Source organism: Crotalus tigris, unplaced genomic scaffold, assembly GCF_016545835.1.
Source record: "Crotalus tigris isolate CLP2741 ecotype Arizona unplaced genomic scaffold, ASM1654583v1 scf7180000024430.1745191, whole genome shotgun sequence".
Classification (NCBI taxonomy): domain Eukaryota; kingdom Metazoa; phylum Chordata; class Lepidosauria; order Squamata; family Viperidae; genus Crotalus; species Crotalus tigris.
Window position 1 is genome coordinate 1,084,033 of NW_024100597.1, and position 21,605 is coordinate 1,105,637.

General features: G+C 39.5%; 1 protein-coding gene and 1 pseudogene across 2 annotated transcripts in view; both read left to right on the plus strand.

Moving 5' to 3' along the window:
• The first annotated feature begins 817 nt into the window (after positions 1 to 817).
• LOC120302372 lies at positions 818 to 9,408 on the plus strand (annotated as a pseudogene).
• A 2,693-nt stretch (positions 9,409 to 12,101) lies between these two features.
• Positions 12,102 to 21,605, plus strand: part of LOC120302379 (TCDD inducible poly(ADP-ribose) polymerase) — a 34,182-nt gene continuing 24,678 nt past the window's right edge. The window contains exons 1-3 of one of the 2 annotated variants that reach the window (XM_039330632.1): positions 12,102 to 12,345; positions 14,042 to 14,181; positions 15,480 to 16,447. In XM_039330632.1, coding sequence (XP_039186566.1) covers positions 15,540 to 16,447 — 908 coding nt within the window. In that variant the 5' untranslated portion in view covers positions 12,102 to 12,345; positions 14,042 to 14,181; positions 15,480 to 15,539. The remainder of the gene's footprint in view (positions 12,346 to 14,041; positions 14,182 to 15,479; positions 16,448 to 21,605) is intronic. The other variant, XM_039330631.1, reaches the window with a different exon arrangement.

Sequence of the window (21,605 nt, forward strand, 5' to 3'; positions counted from 1 at the left end):
CTGGAGAGTCCCAGGATTCAGCAGCAAGATTAGAGACCAAAATCATAAAAGAACCAAATGGAAGATGAAACCAGTTTGAGCCACATGACTCTATCCCTGATCAGCCTAGTGAGTCAGTTCAAGGAGGAAAAGCGCCAACTGCTCTAAGAAAGCCACACGGAGCCTTGTGACTAGGGCTAGGCTGACCCAGTCAGACCTGCCGCAGCTGAATGAGGAGAAGGAAAAACAAATACAGATACATTAAACACCTAACCCTATATAAAAAATAGGCACTTCAAATGTGTCATTTTTCACATGCATAAGGCAATATAAAACGAAGTCTAAACCCATGGATATGGAAAAAATGTATGCATTTATCTAGGACTAATTGTTACCGATCAATTGCAATGTGCTTAATTGCAGACAATGCAACAATGGATGACAAGATTCAGTTGTATGTAGGCAGTATGTTTTTTTTTTCCTGTATGTCACATCCACCTATAAGAAATGTCCAAAAATAATATCAGACCAACAAAACTTATCATTCCACTAAGTATGATCATGTGCATCAAAATGTGTCAATAATGATTTCAAAATCCTGTGACATTTCAGTACACATGAGGAGTAGGTTTGCAAAATTTTACATATTTATAAATTATTAAAATACAAATATTTTTATACAATTTACAAGTCATAATGATTCCATTTAGGGAGTGCTAAGAATGCCTAGCTTCTCAAATTGTGCAAACCCAGCCACTGTGGTTTATAAACCATGATCTATATTTTAGCATGTGGTTTATTCAATATGTCAAGCATAAACAAACCATATCATAGTGTAATGTGCAAACCAGACCTCTTTGTGACCTTTGCATTACTCACTTTCACAATCAGGAGGTCCTTATCTAAACACAAGATTGGTGTCCGTATGCTTTCTGGGTTTCTTATAGCGTGTAAAATTAGCAAAAAAAGTAAGTATGTGCTCCTTTCCCATTGCTTTTCTCTTTCTGGCATATTTGGCTATCATTCATGTCTTGCCTTCTGCTGCTTCTAACATCTTCCATTTTGAATTCTAGAGCAGAAAGTGACATTTTAGTGAATGTGTCAGGCCTAAATGGTATTTTCCTCTTTTGAAATAACAAGAGTAGGAAGGAAGGAAGGAAATCAGATAACTCTCTACAAATATCCTTGCTGACTCCTTGATAGAATGATATCAGACTTTTTCAGAAGTCATTTATTCACCTGTAACTTAGAAGAGTGACATACCTAAAAGTGAGCTTGAAAGATAGAGAGGAAAACTAGAGCATTATTTTCACTGTGCCTGTACCTGGGGCCTGAAAACATGCTACCCAATCTTATCTAATAGTTTGATCTACCATTTTTAATCAGCATAATTACCCATTTTCTTCCTTTCTTCTTCCCCCCCTCTCTTTCCCCATTTCTCTCTGCCTAAGACAAATTGCAAACAAAATAGTTAGCCAGTAGAAATTCTACCTTTTGGCATAATTACCTTTTGGCATTAAAAACTAAGATTCTGCCTTTTGGCATAAAAACTAACCAATAACTATAAAAGTATCCATATCCTATTTACAAACACCTCTGAAATATACTGTGCAAGAAGAGGAAATTTTACAGTAGAGCATGGACTATTTTTCATGAGAAATTCTAGTGAACATGTTAGAATTCCTAAGAAAATGAACTGTTGTTTTTCTCGTTCCAAAACACAGCTGTTTACAGACATTGGTGTGTAGAACAGTGACTATAAATGGGGGGAGGGGTTATGACAGGTATTTTGTGCAGTGAGAGTGTCTATTTTGTGCTGGTAAGAGCAATATCTTTGAAAGCTCAATATTAATTTTAATTCCAGAGTTTTGCTAAAGGAAAATTTACACAGACACAAACACACATAAACTTGTAAATTAAAGAAAGAAAATAATCCAGGTAGTTTTCCAGCCCTACAGCATAACTACAGATTAAACTGGGATCTGTTGATAAGATCCTATTTAGAAACTGACTACAGAATAGACATTTGCAAGGGAAATTGATAAGCATAAATGAAGTTTATAGGAGAAATGATTGGAACTTACACAGCGATTGTGTCTGAAGTCTTTGGCTTCGAAAGACAGGAGGAATTGGGCAATCAAAGTCCTGTCTCTTTTTAGATGCCTACAATGTATATAACATACATTAAAAGGGGCGGGGCTTTGATTGCACAATTCCACTTGCCTTTTTAAAACCAGTGACTGCTGTTGTGGATACCCCTGTCTGAAGAAAAGAGAAGGGCAACTAATGGAGCTGGGGCAGGAGTATATTTATGAACATGCAGAATCAGTTTTATATTATTTTATTGTGATGCATATAATGATAGTTAATTAACTGACAGCAATTGGAGCCTAGTTCTGTAGTATTCCATTTCTTTAAAAAAATACATTAAATTTATAAATGCATTATATTTGCAACCTATTTCTCACACTTGCAATATTATAGCTGAGTTTGTACAACATGTTTAATGAAATCTTTGTTATGCCTGGTCATGCTGCCCAATTGGACTCTGGTAGTTCACAACACAGCAAAAACAATGTAAAAACAGACATACAACAACATAACCCAAATCAAAGAAGACCAAAATGGCAAATCCAGCAAACCCCCCAAACATCCCATCAACAACTGACATCCAACAAAGGGACCCCAAACACTCCAGCACAAATCCTGGGAGAACGGTTAGGTCTTTGTAACTCTTTGGACTCAGGAGGAATCTCACTCGAGAAGGAAAGCACTACATAGAGAAAGAAAACTTCCTGTGTCCTGATTAGTGATGTTTTTTAGTCAAAGGAAACTGGATCTTGCTTACCCTGTCAGCTCAAATTGGCTGGGCAGACACCATGGGAGATAGTGGCCCTTCAAATAAGTGGACCCCATGCTGTGTATGGCCTTAAAGGTCATAACCAGCATCTTGAATCGCACCTGGACACAAACTGGCTACCAGGGTAGCTTGCGAAGCAGAGGTATCACGTGGAGAGACAGAGGCTTGCCAATAACTGCCCATACCACTGTATTCTGAACCAGCTGAAATTTCCAAATAGTCTTCAAGGGCAGACACATATAGAGCACATTGCATTTAAAGACATCCTAAGCCTCCTTAGTTTTAATCTTCATTGATTCGGGGTGGGGAGTATATGCACTGATGCGTGCTTTATGCTCCCCATATATTAAATGAAACAGATACCTCTGGCCACTGACGTGTGCTTACTGGAGAGCTGTTCCGTTTGAAAGGAATGCCCTAACAGAGAGGCCTGAAACAATAATGGAGTTCCAATATACATCCTTGTAAAGTCTTTGGAAGCAATTCACAAGGGGGCAAAGAGTAAAGAAGCTGAAATTTATGTTAAATAATTAATAATTATAATGTTGTTGTTGTTGTTAGTTGCGAAGTCATGTCCGACCCATCGCGACCCCATGGACGTTCCTCCAGGCCTTCCTGTCCTCTACCATCTTCTGGAGTCCATTTAAGCTCACCCCTACTGCTTCAGTGACTCCATCCAGCCACCTCATTCTCTGTCGTCCCTTTCTTCTATTGCCCTCAATCTCTCCCAGCATTAGGCCCTTCTCCAGTGAGTCCTTCCTTCTCATTAGGTGGCCAAAGTACTTGAGTTTCAACTTCAGGATCTGGCCTTCTAAAGAGCAGTCAGGGTTGATCTCCTCTAGGACTGACCGGTTTGATCATCTTGCAGTCCAGGGGACTCCCAGGAGTCTTCTCCAGCACCATAGTTCAAAGGCCTCAATTCTTTTGCGCTCAGCCTTTCTTATGGTCCAACTTTCACAGCCATACATTGCAATTAGGAAAACCATGGCCTTGACTATACGTACTTTTCTTGGCAGGGTGATGTCTCTGCTTTTTAGTATGCTGTCTAGATTTGCCATAGCTTTCCTCCCCAGGAGCAAGTGTCTTTTAATTTCTTGGCTGCAGTCCCTATCTGTGGTGATCTTGGAGCCCAGGAAGATAAAACCTGTCACTAATAATTATAACAGACTAGGGGTAACTAACAAAGGCAAATTAAGGCTGAAATAGGGGCTACCCGAGTTCAATTGATCTCAAGACCAAATAGCTCAGCATATTTGAAACTATAAAGCTTTTGCCAGCTGAGCATAAAAGACAAGCAAAAATGTTTAAATAAGCTGCTGCAATCAGACTTCATCAGCACGACTCCTGTAATGGCTACAAATTAGGCTCTGAGCTGTACTCAGGCATGGGATTGCTTTCTTTTTTTAATCTTCTAAAGAAAAGAGGGACTGAGGTGAGCGTGACGTTCATTTATATTATTTGTAAGGCATCAAGTGGCAATATTTTAAAATATTTATCTCAAGCTACTGATTTAATTCGCAGCATCATAGTTTAGTCTCTGCTGTATTGCTTGTAATATTCATTATAATTATGGTTACAGATTGCTTACTAATATTGTCTATATTGTTCCATGTTTCAGACAAAAGCTTGCTAAATAAAACAAATATCTTGGATGAAAGGGCTGATGTTTTCCATTGTCTAAATCTCCATTGGAAAAGTGTTAAAGTGTAACATCATTGTTAGTTGAATGTTTTCTTCAGAGGTAGTTGATTCTGAAAGTGTAACTCAATGCCCAATAATAATTTAAATTCCAGACAACAGGAGGGTAGATTAATTGTGAGATAAAGGATCACATTCTTTAACATTTGATATATATAATTTTGTTGTTCAGGGACCTAGTGAGCAGGAAAAGAGTGATTTTGGGTGGGATTATTGTTTAAATAAAAATAGTTTTAACCAGGCAGGAAGAACTGGCCTGTTAGGTAGTTGATGATAAAGATGTAGGGAGGAAATAAGAGATTGGCAGAAATTGGGATGAATAGAATACCAAAATGAAAATGTGAGATGATTGGTGATCACAGACAGAGTTCAGACTCATGACTGAGGATGGGGCTGGATGGAATGCGTCCTAGGGGGACACAAGCAGAAGCTGCAAACTGTTCCACTGTGTAACGGGCAGTGTCAGAATGGGAAAGGAGGAGCCTGGTGTATGAAGACTACTTTAGCCAGCACTTTCATAGATGGATGAATCCGTTGTAATATGTGGGAACATGAGAAAGAGTTGCACACAGCCATTAAATAAAATACTCTTGAAAACAGATGGAAATTTGATTAAGAAACTCTATAAATTTTTGTTAAACTGGAAGATGGAAGAAGAACAAGTGAAAGAAACAATGATAGCGTGAGCAAAGAACTTGGGTTATTCTATAGATTTAGAAGATTGGCAAAAACTATGGGACCGAAATATTAAACTTACTAAAGCAGCTGCATACAAGGAAAACTTATATAAAATGTTTTATAGATGGCACATGATACCTGATAGAGAAAATGTTTAAAAATGTATCAAATATGTGTTGGAAATGTAAACAACAACCAGGCGCTTATTACCATCTCTGGTGGATATGCCCTAATGCTAAGAAAGTTTGGTTTAAGATTCATATGTGGCTAGAAAAGATGATTAAAATACAGATAGAATTTAAACCAGAATTCTGTTTGCTAGGAATATTAGGCTTGAATTATGAAAAAGAGAGTAAGTATTTAATATTACATGTATTAACAGCCGCGAGGATAATATTTGCCCAATTTTGGAAAAATGAAAATTTACCATCTGATCAGATTATAATAATAAAAATACTTGAATGTGCAGAAATGGATAGATTAATTTTAGAAATGAAAGAGAAAGAAGACGCAATTTATTTCAAAACATGGGAAAAATTTTACCAATGGTTAGCAACACGATAGAATGAGAAAAGGCTATGAAACTTAGAGATAATTGGTAATTTGTATTTATATTTTATGATTATTTGTATGAACTTGTCTTCTTTTTTTTGTATTTGTGATTTTAATATAGTAAATTATAACCAATAAGTAATATATTACTATTTTAAAGTTATTACAATTAATTAGTATTAAGCATTGTTAATTAGTAAAATGAATGAGATATATTGACTAACTTGTTATTTACATGACTATATTGAAAGCTGTTTAATACTAGAGTAATTATTAAGATTTAATATGTATACCCGGACGGGTTTACTTGCTGAAGCGAGTATTTTGTGGCATTAATCCCACTTTTGTGTTTACTCCTTTCCTTTGGTTTAACCCTTTTGTATGTCTCCCTTTGTTTTACCTTTGTTGACCTTATTCCCTTGTTACCCTTATAAACCTCAATAATATATTTGTTAAAAAAAAAGAGTTGCAGACAGGACAACAGGGATATATAAGATGTCTCAACTCACAGAAGGGGAGAGTGTGGAAAATATTTCAGAAGAGACCCTCCCTAGTTTTTAAGAGGGTAAAAAGAAAGGGAGAAATACTTTTAATGTTGCAAGTTTTTGTTAATATAACAATACAATAAAGAACAGAGCTAGTGCTCCTGGTTGTGCTAGTTGTAGGGTCTATCTCATAGGACTAACACTAATTTTGCAAGATTCATCTGGTTTCTGGAGATGCCTGAAGAGTTTCCCCAAAATCTGAAGGCTGTTTTGTTAACACATTTTTTTGAGACTCCTCTGTGCACCAATTGTGAAATATAACTCTATTAATTTTGTTGGATTTTTCATCCGCCAGTGATATCCTCGATCATGGTATCTTTCTGTACCATCTGTCAAGTTTTGAGGCCTTGGAGGAGAAGCCATAATGGGATGTTGTTTAGTTCTGTCTGCCATTTTATTTAAGCAGCTATATGAGGTTATAGAGGAGGTCATTCAATGGTTTGGGATATAGTATCACTACAGATTATACATTTCTATTCCAAATGAGAGGTACAGTGGAAGCTTTGCTCCAATGATTGGCAACTATAGGGCCTGGATAGGAAGAAATACATTGAGACTAACCCTAATATAACAGAATTGCTGCTGACAGAGAACCCAAATGAGTCTAGAGAGTACCAGATTCAGCTCTAGATTGGGTTTATACTCCTCTGAGGAAAAGCTGGGGTACTGTGGAACCCTCTAGAAAGGGAGTGGAAGCTATGGCCAGGAAAGTCACTGTACATCTTTGCTTGGTGACTTGGAATGGAAGGTAGCAACAACAGCCATTCATACCCTTTTCCTCTCATGTTTCTACTTCTATTAATTGCTATACTTAAGACTGTCCTTGAAGACCATCCAGGAACTGCAACCAGTGCAAAAATGCAGTGACCTGCATATTAATGGAAATATCCCAATACTATCACATAATGTTTGTCCTGCAGCATTGATTGCTAGTGTGTTTCTAGATGCAATTCAAAGTGCTGATGATACCTACATGGTTTGGGACCTGCTTAATTGAAAAAACACTTACACCAGATAGAATCTGATCACACACGTCCTATTGGCAAAAAGTGCATGATAACAGTCTCCATCTTTTCTGAGATCCCATGGAAAAGACTCAAAAGTGGGCATTCTCACCTGTTAACTTTCTTCCTGTGGAATTCCTTGTCATCTGAAATAAGATCTTCATGTGAATTCTCAAAACATTTAGAATCTAGATTTTTTTTTTCTGATGGAGACTAAGGAGTAAACAGATCAGATACCTAGGTGGATTATACTCTATGATGCCTGTGATTATATGGTTTTTATAGTTCATTCATTCACTCAATTTCTATAGCCCACAAAGTAGGGGCCGTGTGATGGTCCCTTTGTCTCTAAATATATAAAAGTTCCAACTTCAACTAAATTTTCTCCCAAAAAACAAAAAGATAAATCTCCTGCTTCTTGGAGATTAGTTCTTTGAAAGACTGGTGGTTGAGCCACCATGCTAGAAAGTGGGAGACCATGAATTCAAGTCCCATCTTAGCCATGAAAGCTAACTGGGTGACCTTGGGTCAATCACTCTCTCTCAGCCCAACCCATCTAATAGAGTTGTTATTGTGGGGGAATAGGAGGAGGAAGATGTGTTGGATATGTTCACCACCTTGGATTACTTGTAAAAATAATAAAGGTGGGATATAAATAAATAAATAAAATAAAAATAAATGAAAATTACAGGCTTCTGACGAAGATTACAGCTAGCAAACCAATTTCAGAAAGAAAAAGATTAAACTGAGTTACGCGTTCAGTTTCAAGCCCTAATCAGGCATGTCAAACACGTGGCCCACAGGCCATATGTGGCCCGTATAGGCCACATCCACCCCAGCCCTGCAAGGGCAAAACAAGTCCCAATATATCACAATATGGCCCGCGATGCAATCGATTTGACACTCCTGCCCTAGATTGTCCTCTTCAGTAGACAACAAAGACAAGAAGAAAGAAACCAAAACAACAATGTGCATATGGCACTTACAATATCAATATGCTGGCTCTGAATCTGAAGAGTAAGAAAATAGGAATTCTTAAGCCAGTATAATACATGGCAGTGGATCTTATACTAGAAGAAAATGGGAATAAGACGCATATATAAGACTATTAAATGAAGGAACTTCATCACTTAATTCAAGCTATCATAAAAGACAAGATGACTTGACTAATTCTAATATTCCAAACATTACATCCACATCAACTGTTATCTCTGTGACTGGTGTTCAGAAAAATCTGCTTTCTAGGACAAACTCTCCTTCAAAGGCCACAACAGGTTCAGCAGCATCAGCCATGCAAAGCAGCATCTCAAAGTGTTTACCAGCTGAGGAAGACAATGTTTCTACAACACTGACTGTGTGAACTTATCAGAGTTATAGAACTACATCTTCAATTACTTCATCAATTTCTTCACTAGCCACATATTCTAATTCTTCAAGCCAAATGAATAGGTCAAACAGCTATAGATACAACTTCTGCTTACTCAAGAAGAGCAGCAAAAGAAAACAAGAGAGAAACAGACAAGAAAGAAGAAAAAGAAAAGTTAAATGAAAGAAGGCACCGTGAGAAAAACAAAGATCAACTGGAACTTGTTTTTGGACTTAGGATAGTGATGAAACAAGAACATTTGTCTCATTCCAGAAGAGGAAACTAATAAAAAAGAATGCAGAGTGACAGTCATTCAAGATATGACACAGGGTCATCTGGAGATTGTTATGATTCAGTAGTAGGATGACCCGGTTACAGTTACTTGGAAAATCACAAATTATATGCCAGTAAACTAGAAAAAGAAGACACAACTGATTTTTAAGAACTTTATGAAAGATTATAGCTGAAAATGAAAAACTGAAAGCACAACTGCATGATACAGATTAATTATCCGTATTAAGCTGAAATTGGAGAAGGCAACCCAGAGACAAAAAACGTGTTGATCAGTCTCTGTAAGAAATGGAAAAAGGGGAGTGAATAGCTCTGAAAAGGCAAATATATGAAAGGGAAGAACTCATGATGCTATCAGACCTGAAGGCAGATAACCAGGGGCTAAAGGATGAATATTGGGCTTTGATCAGGGTAATCAGCATACTTTCCAAATAAAATTGTTAACTCTTATCAGCAAATCATGGGATTGCACATAATTAGTAACTCCAGTGGACCACAGAATAGAAGTCATGATTCCTGGGAAGATTTTTGGAAACTGTTTTCAGATATTCTGTCAAAAGCCCTTTTACCTGTGTGAATGTTTTTTAAACCAAGATCCTATTTTCATATGTTAAAGCAGCTGCTGAGAAGACAAAATCTGAGAAATCTTGTTTACATTAAGAAAGGGCTCAAGATCTGATAAACCTGATACCGAATTGAATCAGTAAGCCTTAACTGTACATAAACACATTTTTAAAAAGCTTTCTGCTGTTACCTTATTTTGTTGCTTTGTCACTGTTTGTTTTTTTGGGGGAGGGGATTTTATTCCTATATGCCACTTGGAATCACTGAGTTGGGCAGCCGTATAGATGTCCTTAATAAATAAAGTAAATAAGACTAGATTCACTACACAGTTTGATGTCCTAATTTTAAAAAGTGCTCCAAAAGAATATGAAGGCTGAAGATTCAATTAGCCACTGAGAGATGAAAGAGAATCAAAAGTCACATTCACCACTCTGTTCCCCTAACATACTCACTGACCAATTTAATCGTAAATATAATCTCATGGTTTGGTAGTTTTGGTATAAAAACCATGAAATTCAATGCCTCAGATCCATAGTATTGCTTTACAGCAGTATGGGTAATCCTTAAATTACGACCACAATTGAGCCCAAAATTTTTGTTAAGTGAGACAATTAAGTGAGTTTTGCTTCAATTTACAATTTTTCCTTGCCACAGTTAAGAGAATCACTGCAGATGTTAAGTTAGTAACATGGTTGTTAAGTGAATCTAACTTCACCACTGACTTTGCTTATCAGAAGATTGAAAAAGAGGATTACATGACCCCAAGACATTGCAATGTCATAAATATGAGTCAGTTGCCAAGTGTCTGAATTTTGATCACATGACCATGGGGATGCTAAAATGGTTATAAATATGAAAAATGGTCATGTCACTTTTTTCAGTGCCATTATACTTGGGACAGTCACTAAAGGAACTGTTGTAAGTTGAGGACTACTTGAATCAAAAAGCTTTGCACTGATGATTTAAATTCTGACAGCAGTTGTAAGTACATTCCCCTCTTAACTTAATAGGAATTTGTGTCTTGGAACATGTTTTTGTACCATTACTGTGCTAAAGCCATGCTGAAAAAAAGGATTGAATCTGATTGTTACAGTTAATTGTGTCAGATGGACATATTGATTTAATGGTTTCAGATGAATGGTGTGAAAAGCAGGGAGGATGAGTGAAATTTAAATAGTGGTTAGTCCTGTACTAAATAAAAGATTGGATTTTATAATTGTAAATGACCTTGTCCAAATCTATAAATTTATTATCTGTCCACTTTCTTCTTTGTGAAATTACTTTCTCTACTTGTAACTCAATATTTCTCTATAAGTGAAACCAATCATCTTGCCAAAGTCAAAGCTGTAAAAAGCGTTTCCAGGCATACAGTAGTTTCTGTGAGAAAGTTTGCGAGAAACAGCAATTCATATTCACTTTTGATATACACCCGATTGCAATTCTTGTTGCAAGAGTCTGTGCATCAAAAAAAAAAAAAATGAGTACGAATTATTGTATCTCACAAACTTTCTCACAGAGACAGTATTCCTGGAATCACTTTGCAGCTTCCTCTTTTGTTCCCACCCTTTTTGGCTAGGTTCCTTGCTTTCTTCTTTAATTTATATTAAAGGACGGTTTAATTTAAAAGACCTCAAAGAGGCAGGGACTTAGTTAACGCCAGCGAATTCAGGCCAGTTTCACACAAACAACCAGTCATTCTGCCCACTTCTGATTCCCTCCCTTTCGGCTCGAAAGCCAGAAACTGACACTGAAATGAAATTCTTGTTTTACCCGAAATTATACCTGAGGCTGTTGCCCAACCGTTGTGTATACAAAGAACTGCTCCATTCTTGCATCGAAGTTTCCAGCTTCTTGATTCAAAATTTCGAATTTCTCATAAGGTCTGGAAAACCGAGAAGTCCTTTTGTAAAAGGACTGGGGGGGGGGGGGGTTTACTCCATGCACACGTGTGCACAAGCGTGCTTTTTCACTTTTTTTTTCTGCCGGCTCGAGAACAAAGTGACTCTTTGCAACCACGCCAGTTGCCGGGTTCGTTCGTGCGTGCGTGTTCGTCCTTTCCCACACCCCAAGCCGCAAGAACTTTATGCAAATAGGGAGCCGTGAGCCAGCCCGGCCCCTCCTCTCAGCCCGCCCTGCTCGGGTGGGAACGGCGCAACCAAGGCGAGGCCAGAGGAAAAGGGGGCGGGGGGGATTGTTGGCTTGGAATACCTCTCTAGACCGGAGTTCCTCTCACTCTCTCTCTCTCTCTCACACACACACACACACTCACTCTCTTTCTCTCTCTCTCTCTCTCTCACACACACACACACACACAGAGAGAGAGAGAGAGAGAGAGAGAGAGAGAGAGAGAGAGAGAGAAACGGCAAGAAAGGTGGGAGCAGGCTCCGCCCCTTCAGGCTCCTCCCTCGGATCGTGCAGCTGTTGGCCGAGGGCTTTGCAGGAAGCAGTATTTAAAACAGGCTGCGAGGAACAAGTGAGCCGCGCAGTGTTCAGAAGGGCTCGGAGGAGGAGGAGGAGGAGGAGGAGGAGGTGGTGGTGGAGGAGGAGGAGACGGCGGCGAGAGGAGCTGGCTGGGAATTGGTGCGAGCGCCGGCCTCCCTCCACCCCCTCCCCACCGCCGCGGCCGGAATGGGAGCTTGGTCACGTACAGGCAGAAACGGCTGCTCCAGCTTGCGGAGCGCCACCGTCCCTAGCAGACTGCGCTGAGCGCACGGACTGTGCTGAGGAGGGAGCCGCCGCTCCGGCCCGGAGACTCGACTTCGCCACTGCCTAGCTGCTGGTGCCGGCCGCCGAGCAGCAGGAAGCGAGGTGCGTCCAAACCGGGGACTCGGGGGAAACTTCCTTTCTCCCCCCTCCTCAGCAAAGGAGTCCTTAAATTTTGCCAGGGCCCCCCGGGCAGAGCGGGGCCGAGGGATTTACGCGCAGTAGTACTTTAAAAAAAAAAAATCTTGGCCTGCCCTGGCTTCTGGAGATTGAGTTTCTGGAGGTTGAGTTTTATTGAACATACCTTCCCGCTTTGCAAACGCTCGTCCTGGGAGCCTTGCGGATTGACTTCTGAGGACGGCGTCCCTGGGATCGGGGTCGTGAAGGGAACAAAAAGGGTTGGGGGTTGGGTTGGAGCGCTGAAGAGGAGAAAGGAAGCCGATCCCGAAGGTGGGCGCGGGCGTTTTGGTGGTGGTTTTTTTTTTTCCAGCCGGCTCTTGGCTCAAACGCGCGTCCTTTTCGATTCCTATGGTCTTCCCCGAGCAGCCGTTTCGGACACGGTCCATGGACTGGATCCCAAGCCCCAGAAGCCTTGCTTTGAGCTGGCCAGGACTTGCTTCGAATTCGAAGTTAGTGTGCATTGCCCAGGAAGGGAAGCAACTGGGACCAGAGAGAGAAAAAGTTTTAAGCCGCTTGTCTGAAAGCGGGACGGCTTCCGTCCCACCCTCAGAAAAAGTGCTAGTTGTGAGTGAGATTTAGCGACTTCCAGAACAGAGTCTCGGAATCCCCTTCGGTTGTTTTGGCAGGAACGCCACAATGGTATGTTAATTAATGCAGACCTGGACCTTTCGGCGCATGAACAGATCTGGGTTAGAGAATCTCACAATTCAAAACGACGCTTAGAAAGAATGCGGGCAAAACCGTACGCTCACCGCTGTTTCGACGCTTGGATCTATGTTAAGCAAGAGGAGCAGCCTATTCTCTGTTGAATAATTGATCTTGGAATGTGATCCCTCTTAGACAAAATAACGGGGAGTGGACTGCTTTTAACGATGGTGCATAATTCTGGAATTGTAAAACTTAAGGAAGTGTAATGAATGAAGCACTGTATGTCTCGAGTTGGTGAACCGGAAAGGGACTCATCCATCTGAGTAATCTTGGGTGCTGCATAAACTTGCTCGACCCCTTAAGGTTTGCACGGGGAGTAAATTGGTTGGCAACCTCTCCAAAACTATTTGCTCTAGGGACAGATAACCCTTCATACTAATTTGGGGAGTTTGTGTATCCATTTTGCCTTATAAGAATTGCTCTGACGTAAAGTGTATAATGATTTGAGTTTTTATGATGTACAAGCAAATGTACATGCAGGTGTAACCTCCTGTTAATGATAAAATGGAAAGGTTCATTTTAGGGCAACTGATTAACCAATTATAAAATCTTGGGTTAAAGGTTTTGAGTCCACAAGATACTTGAATAGTTGTCTGTCTGCTTGGCCTGGCAGTAGAACCGGGTGGCCAGTTCAATCTTTTGTACAATAGCCTGGCACAGCTCTGGGTGAGGCATCTTTTTTTGTACTGGCACAGAGGGATAGGGGGCTTCACTAGCTTGCTGGATTCAGTATTCGGATCATGTCCAAATTGCTTTGCAATTTCTCAGAATTTCTTCCCCAGCAAAAGTGGCTCCTCTTTTTCTGTCTTATAAGGGGCCCAGGAATTTCTTTTGAACTTTGATGGAGTGTGTTATTTCCTCTGTTTGTGGAGATGATTGATGGTAACATTTTTTTTTTTTTTTTGTGGTGTAGTTCTCTATCCTTCTGAAACCTGCCTGCCTGGCTGCCCACATGTCCCAGTCTGAAGATCCCAGCAGGAAGAATTTCTTGGGGATTTAATTGACACTTACAAAATCTGAGACAAGAGCTGTTGGCTGCTGGAAAGATGACAGGCAAGGCACTCCAGGCCACCTTATAATTAAGGAAGTGGAAGAATACTCCACCCATGAGAGTTTAACTGAAATTCTGTTCTCCTCTGAAAGCAAATGTACATGCAAATTCCCTTTTGTAAAATTGAGAAAGGCCTGGTGGGAAAAATGCAGGAGAATGTTTCTTAACATTTTAGTATGTATTCTTGTATCCAGTTTCTTCTTGCTCCTAGCTACAGACTTTGTACTGGTTATTTAGAAAGCCAGAGAAGTGATTCAAAAAAGCTTCTACCCCCTCCCTTTTAAGCATTTTAATTCCCTCCCTAGGCTCTTGCTAGAAGACAATATTTCCAAACCTTAATTTTTGCATATGTTCAGCTGCTGTTTTGCCTTTTTTTCTGACTAGAGTCGGACCTGCAATAGTTGGTTCTGCCTGTGGGTGGCAGCATGTTTATTTGCTGTGTCATTTAGCCAGAAACAGCCAGGGTTTCTGGAATGTGATTCAGATAGAATGACTGGCAGTATGTGGGAATACGAAACTGTCCAGGAAGCTTGGAGGGAGGAACAATTGGCAGTTCAGAAGCCACATTGCACAAGGTCTCTTTTTCAAAAGAGCCTTCTGAAAGAGTTTCACATTCCCACATGCTGTTAGTCATTAATTCTGAATGTGGCAACTTGCAAGGTCATCCGTGGAAGGAAAATGAATCTCTTCCTGTTGTTAGGATAACCAATTGGTGCAGGTATGTTTGTCCTTTATCTTCATTAATCTGTGAAAGATCAGGAGAAGGAAGGAAAACATTGAACACATTCAAGGGGATGCTAAGAATCTAGGACAATCTGTCCTGTGTAAATAAATAGGGAAATTGGGGGTAAGGGTGGGGAGGTGCCTGTTCCAGAACTGGACTATGGATTCAGGGAAACTTGAATATGTTTATTGGGGTTCTAGGTCAGGGGTTGGCAACCTTGGCTCTTTTATGACTCTTGGACTTCAACTCCCAGAATTCCTGAGCCAGCCATGCTGGCTCAGGAATTCTGGGAGTTGAAGTCCACGAGACATAAAAGAGCCAAGGTTGCCTACCCCTGTTCTAGGTCTTCAGTTTTTAATTGGTTTCGGGCTTTGTGTCCAGCCTCAAGAGTTGGAGAGAGATTTAACGACCTTTTTATTTTGGGAACTTGATAGCATCTTTTCTAACTGTCATCTCTTGATGAAAGAATCAATAAAATGTGTTATAAGGGGTGTTATCGGAGTCCTGGTTCTTTGTCACCATAGATGTGACACAGCTCTCCTTCAATAATAACAGTTTTATTTTGTTTACTTGTAGGTCTTTAGGACTTGGAAATTAATTCTGAACAGGGTGGGCCCAGGACGCACAGAACCCCCAATGGAAACTGAAATGGAGTCTCCGGGTGAAGTCCAGCCAGCTGCTTGTCAGGAAACACAGCCTCCTGATCCTCCAGAGGTGTTTCCTCCACCTGCGAGTGTTCCCGAAAAGATACCACCAATCAAGCCATGTTTTAAGAAGAAGCAGCAGATGCAAAAAAGGCTGGATTCAGAAGCACTGAGGGCTCTGCGGCCGATCTTCACCAGCTTGCTTGGCACAGGCACCCTGGATGGAATTTTTGTGCCCAGGGGACAGAATAGTAGCCATAGTAACTTGTGTGAATCTGCTGCAAAAAAGAACTTGGGAATTGCAGCTCCATGCCCACAGCCAGATAGCAATGTAGCCATCTTAGTGCCAGGAGCTCCAGCAGTTCAGGGACAACTATCAGATGGACATCTTGAAGAGGAGGTCCAGCCACAGGAGCAGCGCTTCCCCTCCATTACCTCTCCTGCTAATGAGCCATTCCAAGACAGCTGCTTGCATGCTGTCTCTAATGCTGCTGCCCTCCTTGCATACCCTGGCAAGATACTTGAAGGTTACCCATCTGGGATACCCCCAAGTAACAACCAGTGCCTGCTCCAGTGTAACGGGAATCCAGGTGATAAGTTTGGAGCTCGTCTTTTCCAGAACAAAAGTGAAGATGCTTCCCTTGACCTGGTATTTGAACTTTTGAATCAATTGCAATATCATATCCACCAGAAGGATGAGATTGATATCTGTGTGCACTTTCTTCAAGGCATGTGCATGTATGGCAGTGATTGCCCCAAGCATCATACTGTCCTGCCATATCACTGGCAAGCCAGGAGAACCGCTACACAAGTATGGCAGAGTGTGACTACTGACTCCCAGGAGCATCTGGAGAGACTCTACTGCAATCCAGACAATGACAAAGTCAAAATGAGATACCAGTAGGTCTTTAATATAATTGTACTGATGGAACAAAAAGTAGGATTTAGGAATCATACTAGAGTTGCAGAATTTGTGCAGAACATAACATTTCATGTCTGATTAGGACAGATGATGTACATGTTGGGGAACAGGTTCAAATGTAACAGCTTCCTCCCTTCCCCCTCTCCTTACCTTCTATTCTTAGAAGATAATTATGTATAGAAAAGAACTTTCCCTGAAGACTTTGTGCATAATTGAGTTTCTAGGTTCATTAATTGGATGGTCGTTTGTCTGATGTCAGTAATAATGAAATAATGGTTCAAGAGATACCAAAACAATAGTCAAACAAGTATTTGAAGAAAATGGATCATGTTGGTGGATGTAACTATTTGAGTTTTTTCATTGGTTGCAGTGATTAGCTGTGATTAATTTTGGAAACTAAAAGTGCTGCTGTAGAGTGGAAACAGTGTAAAAAGTTTTGATTGACTGATTTGTTAGATCAATATCTCACCTTCTCTGCCATTTCCCCTATCTCTGTGAGATAACTTGGGTTGAGATTGTATATTTTTAGTCTGGCTCACTTCTACTCTGCACAATTCTGGGCAGATCACAAGTCTTATTTAGATCAACAACTAGATTCCCATAGTCAACATACGGATACTTGTCTCCTGTTTTTCTTCTTTTGTGATTAGATTTAAGGAGCATGCACTAATAGTGTTCTTAAATGGATTTTAATGTCATATTACTGATGGCCACTGCCATGCATTTCTAAAGGCACATGGAATTTTCCACAAATGAATTAACAGTTTTCTTTTCTTGTATTCAGTTTCAGTTGATATTGTTCTCTCATTGTGAGGCAGGAACTGCTCTTTATACATTTTTCTACTTTCTACATTAATAACTTCGTTCACTTTTATCATATCTTTTATCATATCTAAAAGCCCCAAACCTGTCACCTTTCTTTACAGAGCAGTGATTGAATTGACCATATTGATTGCCTTTTTCTACATTTTTTTTAAATTTCCTTTCTAAGCTGCAGCAAGATACATACAGTATTCAATATGTAGTTGGATTTATACAAAGGTAAAAGTTGAAATAGTTGTGCACCATTTTATACACAACTAAAATATTGAGATTCCAAAAATGTGCTTAATCACACTGAGCAAGAAACAACATAATTAGAAATTGACTTCAATACAGTACTTGCAAAAGGTGATAAATTGGCAAGAAATGGTAAAATTAAATGAAGTTATAATAGCTGTTGCAGGCAGCTGTTGATCCCTAAAGATTACATCTCTTTAATGGAGGACCTCAGGGAAGATCTCTCTGGGAACTCTTTAGATTGGGTTGCACCCGGGCTTGGCTAAGCACCAAAGGACTTTAGGATTGAATTGTCTGTGATGCAAGTAGAGCAATCTGTGCTAGGAACAAAGGAATGTATGAAGTAACATGTAGACTAACAGACCTTTGGGAGAGGAACATACTGTTATCTATATTTGCCAGCACAAAATTGGATTAAATTATAGGCAACAGGGTAGAGATACAGACTGGAAGAACTTGTACACCACTCCTTAATTTCTTTAAAGCAGAAGTTCCTACATAATCTTAATCCCCAGGGATGCAGGTGACTCTAAAAGCATACCCAGAAGTCTTAAGAGAGGTCCCTGAAATCACCTTGAAGATCATCTAGTCTTAAATGGTATAGGGTTTTCTCCCTCGGCAGGGGGTTAAACTAGATGATCTCTAAGGTCCCTTCCAACTTTATTATTACTATTATTATTATTCGTTAGACGTGAACCTCAGTCAACTGAGCATTCAAATTGACTGGCGCTGATGGTTGACACGGGTTGCTACCAGCATCCTAGGTATCAACCAGGTACCTCCTTAAAATGTAAGATGTTCCAAGTAGCGCAGTTTTTTGTAACATTGCTGGAGTTATTGCAGGAAGCTGCAGTTTCTTGAAATATTTTGCAAAGTTTTTGGGCATAGTTCCCAGTGCCCCGAAGACAATGGGTATCACTGTTACACGTTTCATCCATAATCGCGCAGTTTCGATGGCCAGGTCGCGATATTTTGTAATTTTTCCAGTTATTTTTTATTACGTTGTCGTTATTATTATTTATTATTTACAAAAATGACCACTGAATTGAATTGTTAATGTGATAGGATTACATGTCTATGCATTTATTCTAATTGTGTCAAATATGATGAGATGTGTATAAAAATAATTTTAATATTTTATTTCATTGCTTCTGAGCTTATCCAGCTGTTTGTCCTGCTCCTTAAGTATTGTTCTTGGAAAGATATTGGTGTCTTAGCAAGTTAAGTATTGTTGATCAAATTTCACATGATTATTGAGGGTCTTTAATGGGATCCTCAAGAACTGGTTAACAAATATTTAAAAAGCCACACAAAGTTATTGGGAACTAGAGAGTAACTCACAAATGAGTTGCTGGTCTGTCTGGCCATCGGACTACGTAGGCTTGCTGCCTTATTGACTTAACCGCTTGTGTAGGGCTAGGGAAGTATTGGCATTGCACTTGTTCATACTTTGCACAGTTGAAAAGAACATGGAATGCCTCTTTCTAGATCAGTGCTTTTCAGCTTGGCAACTTAAGATGCATGAACTTCAACTTGCCTTGCTCGCTGGGGAATTCTGGAGGTTGAAGTCCACAAATCTTAAAAATTGCTAAGGTTGAGAAACACACTTCTAATTTGTCTGCAAAGGATTCCAAAAGAAACATCTTGAAAGTAAACAAGTATTTTGAGCTCCCTCTGCAAATGTCTCTTGTTGCTTGCTGATTCACTATGATTATGGCATATTACATCCATGTTGATTATAGGATTTATTTAAGTATTTCTTAGATTCAGACATGAATTTAGAAAGAAATATCAAAACTGGTTGGTTTAATCTATCTGCCTGTAGTGTTTGGGGGGAATAGTGCCAGAGAAATTAATTTGCACCTGACCTTGTTATTAAACAATCAACAATAGCAAAAACAGGGCTGGGAGAAATGATTTTGAATAGCACTAACCCACAGCTATTTGCCATACTTTAAAACAGCTGCACTGCATGACCCAAAAGATCATGCCCTCATCTCTCATCCTAGGACATTCCACTTGGATGGAACAAAGCCTTAGTTGCACCCACAAAATTGCTGCTCCTCCAAGCAATTGCTTGGGCAGCTGGGCTGGTTTTGCAGGACCCACTTGACATTCCAGTCTAGGTCAACACAGAACTAACCTAGGCTTATGCAAATACAGAAGGAAGAGTAATCAGAGTGATTTAACTGACACAGTGAAAGTGTTGGAAGTAGAAGGAGGGATAGGATGGCTGTCAAAGAGTAGGAGCAGTTGGCTGGTTGAACAGTTGCCTTGGGGAAGCTGTGGAATTTCTGTTTTTGACATTAAAGCAAAAGCTGAATGAACCTCTATTGTGGATGGTGTGGATCCGAGGAATGTCTGATGCATGTGGTAGAGAATGAGCCCAACTCAGGACTTCAAACTTTAGAGGGGAAAAATCAATAATTCAAATACTATTCTTGTTCATTCTTGGAGGCTTGTCTGTCATGTGTTGCTTTCCTTTTGAAATTTATAAAGGAAAGACAAATTGATTTAAAACTTGTATGTTGTTCTGCAGCAATCAGAGTTACTTTATTCTTATCTACATCAATGTTATTTTAAACCCTTAAACAACAACAAACCTAGTTTTGGTTTTACTCATCTCCCAAATCATGGGAACCTTCGCTTTCATCCTTCTAGGTGTTTAGGAAATGGATGCATTGCATCCACCATAAGTTGCAGTTTTCAGATGTAGAAAGTAAATTCATGTAAGGAAGAGTAGAAAATCTTAGTGTAGTTGGGAAAAGCCAAATTTTGACTTGTCGGCACATGTGCATACAGGGCAAATTATTGGTAAGAAGAGGAAAAAGTAAAAATATTGAAGACACCATGGCAATCAAATAGAGTTGTTTTCCACAGAGGAAAATAGTAAAGTACCTTTTACAATGTGGTTTGGATAAATTTAAAAGCCTTCAGGGAACTTTAAGATTTTATCTAATCTCTCTGTATTCATACAGCTCCATGAAATTTAACTGTCATTTTACAATGTGGAATTTCTGGCTGGTTATAATGTTCAAAACTACTTTGCTAGAATTATTTGTATTGTTTTGCATTCACTTCTTGTACAAATACAATTAAAGTAATGCATTAAAATATTTTCAAATAAAGCAATGAGGTTTCCATAAAAAGCATACAAGACAATAATAATTGTCTAAATAAAACATTCTTTAAAGAAGATAAAACAAGAACATGTGAGCAAATTAAGAGAATTGGGACAATGGACTCTGTAACTGTTACAGGTACTCCTTGACCTATGACCATAGTGGAGCCCAAAATTTCTGTTGCTAAGCCAGACAGTTAAGTGAGTTGCACTTCATTTTATGATCTTTTTGCCACTGTTGTTAAGTGAATTACAGTAGTTATTAAGTGAATCGTGTCATTATGTGAATTTTGCTTCCCCCATTGACTTTGCTGTCAGAAGCCAGTTGGGAAGTTTGCAAATGTTGATAAATGCCAGTTACCAAGTGCCCAGATTTTGATCACATGATCAAAGGGATGCTGCAACGGTTGTCGGTATGACAGCTGATCATAAGTTACTTTTTTTCAGTGCTGCTGTAACTTTGAATGGTTATTAAACAAATGGTTGTAAGTTAAGGATTGATTATTTTCCTGGGCAATGAGGAAAAACTTATTTTTATATTCTCCATTGAAGCATTTGAGTTTCTAAGACTGCTGCTAGGATAATTATTAATGATGAAAGCTATGAATGTTTAAAGCCTGCACACTTTTTTTTCTAAATGTGTTCAGATGGTTCAATACATCTTATTGATTAATGCAACTGAATTGTTTGTTTTTTGCTGTTAAGCTGCTTTGATCCAAAAGGGCTACACTCGGGTATGATTCAGCATATCTGCTCTATCGTCTTGCTGATGGTTCCAAAAAGCTTTCAAATATTTGACATTGCAAGTCATTGTTTTATCTCAAAACATAGCTTTACCATTTATATTATTTGCCAAGGTCGTCTGCTGGAAGATTAACGGGCTTCCTTGTGTATTTTGGTTGGCCACTGGGGAGAGCAGAACAAGGGTCTGATCTGGCAGAGCACAGCTTATGTTC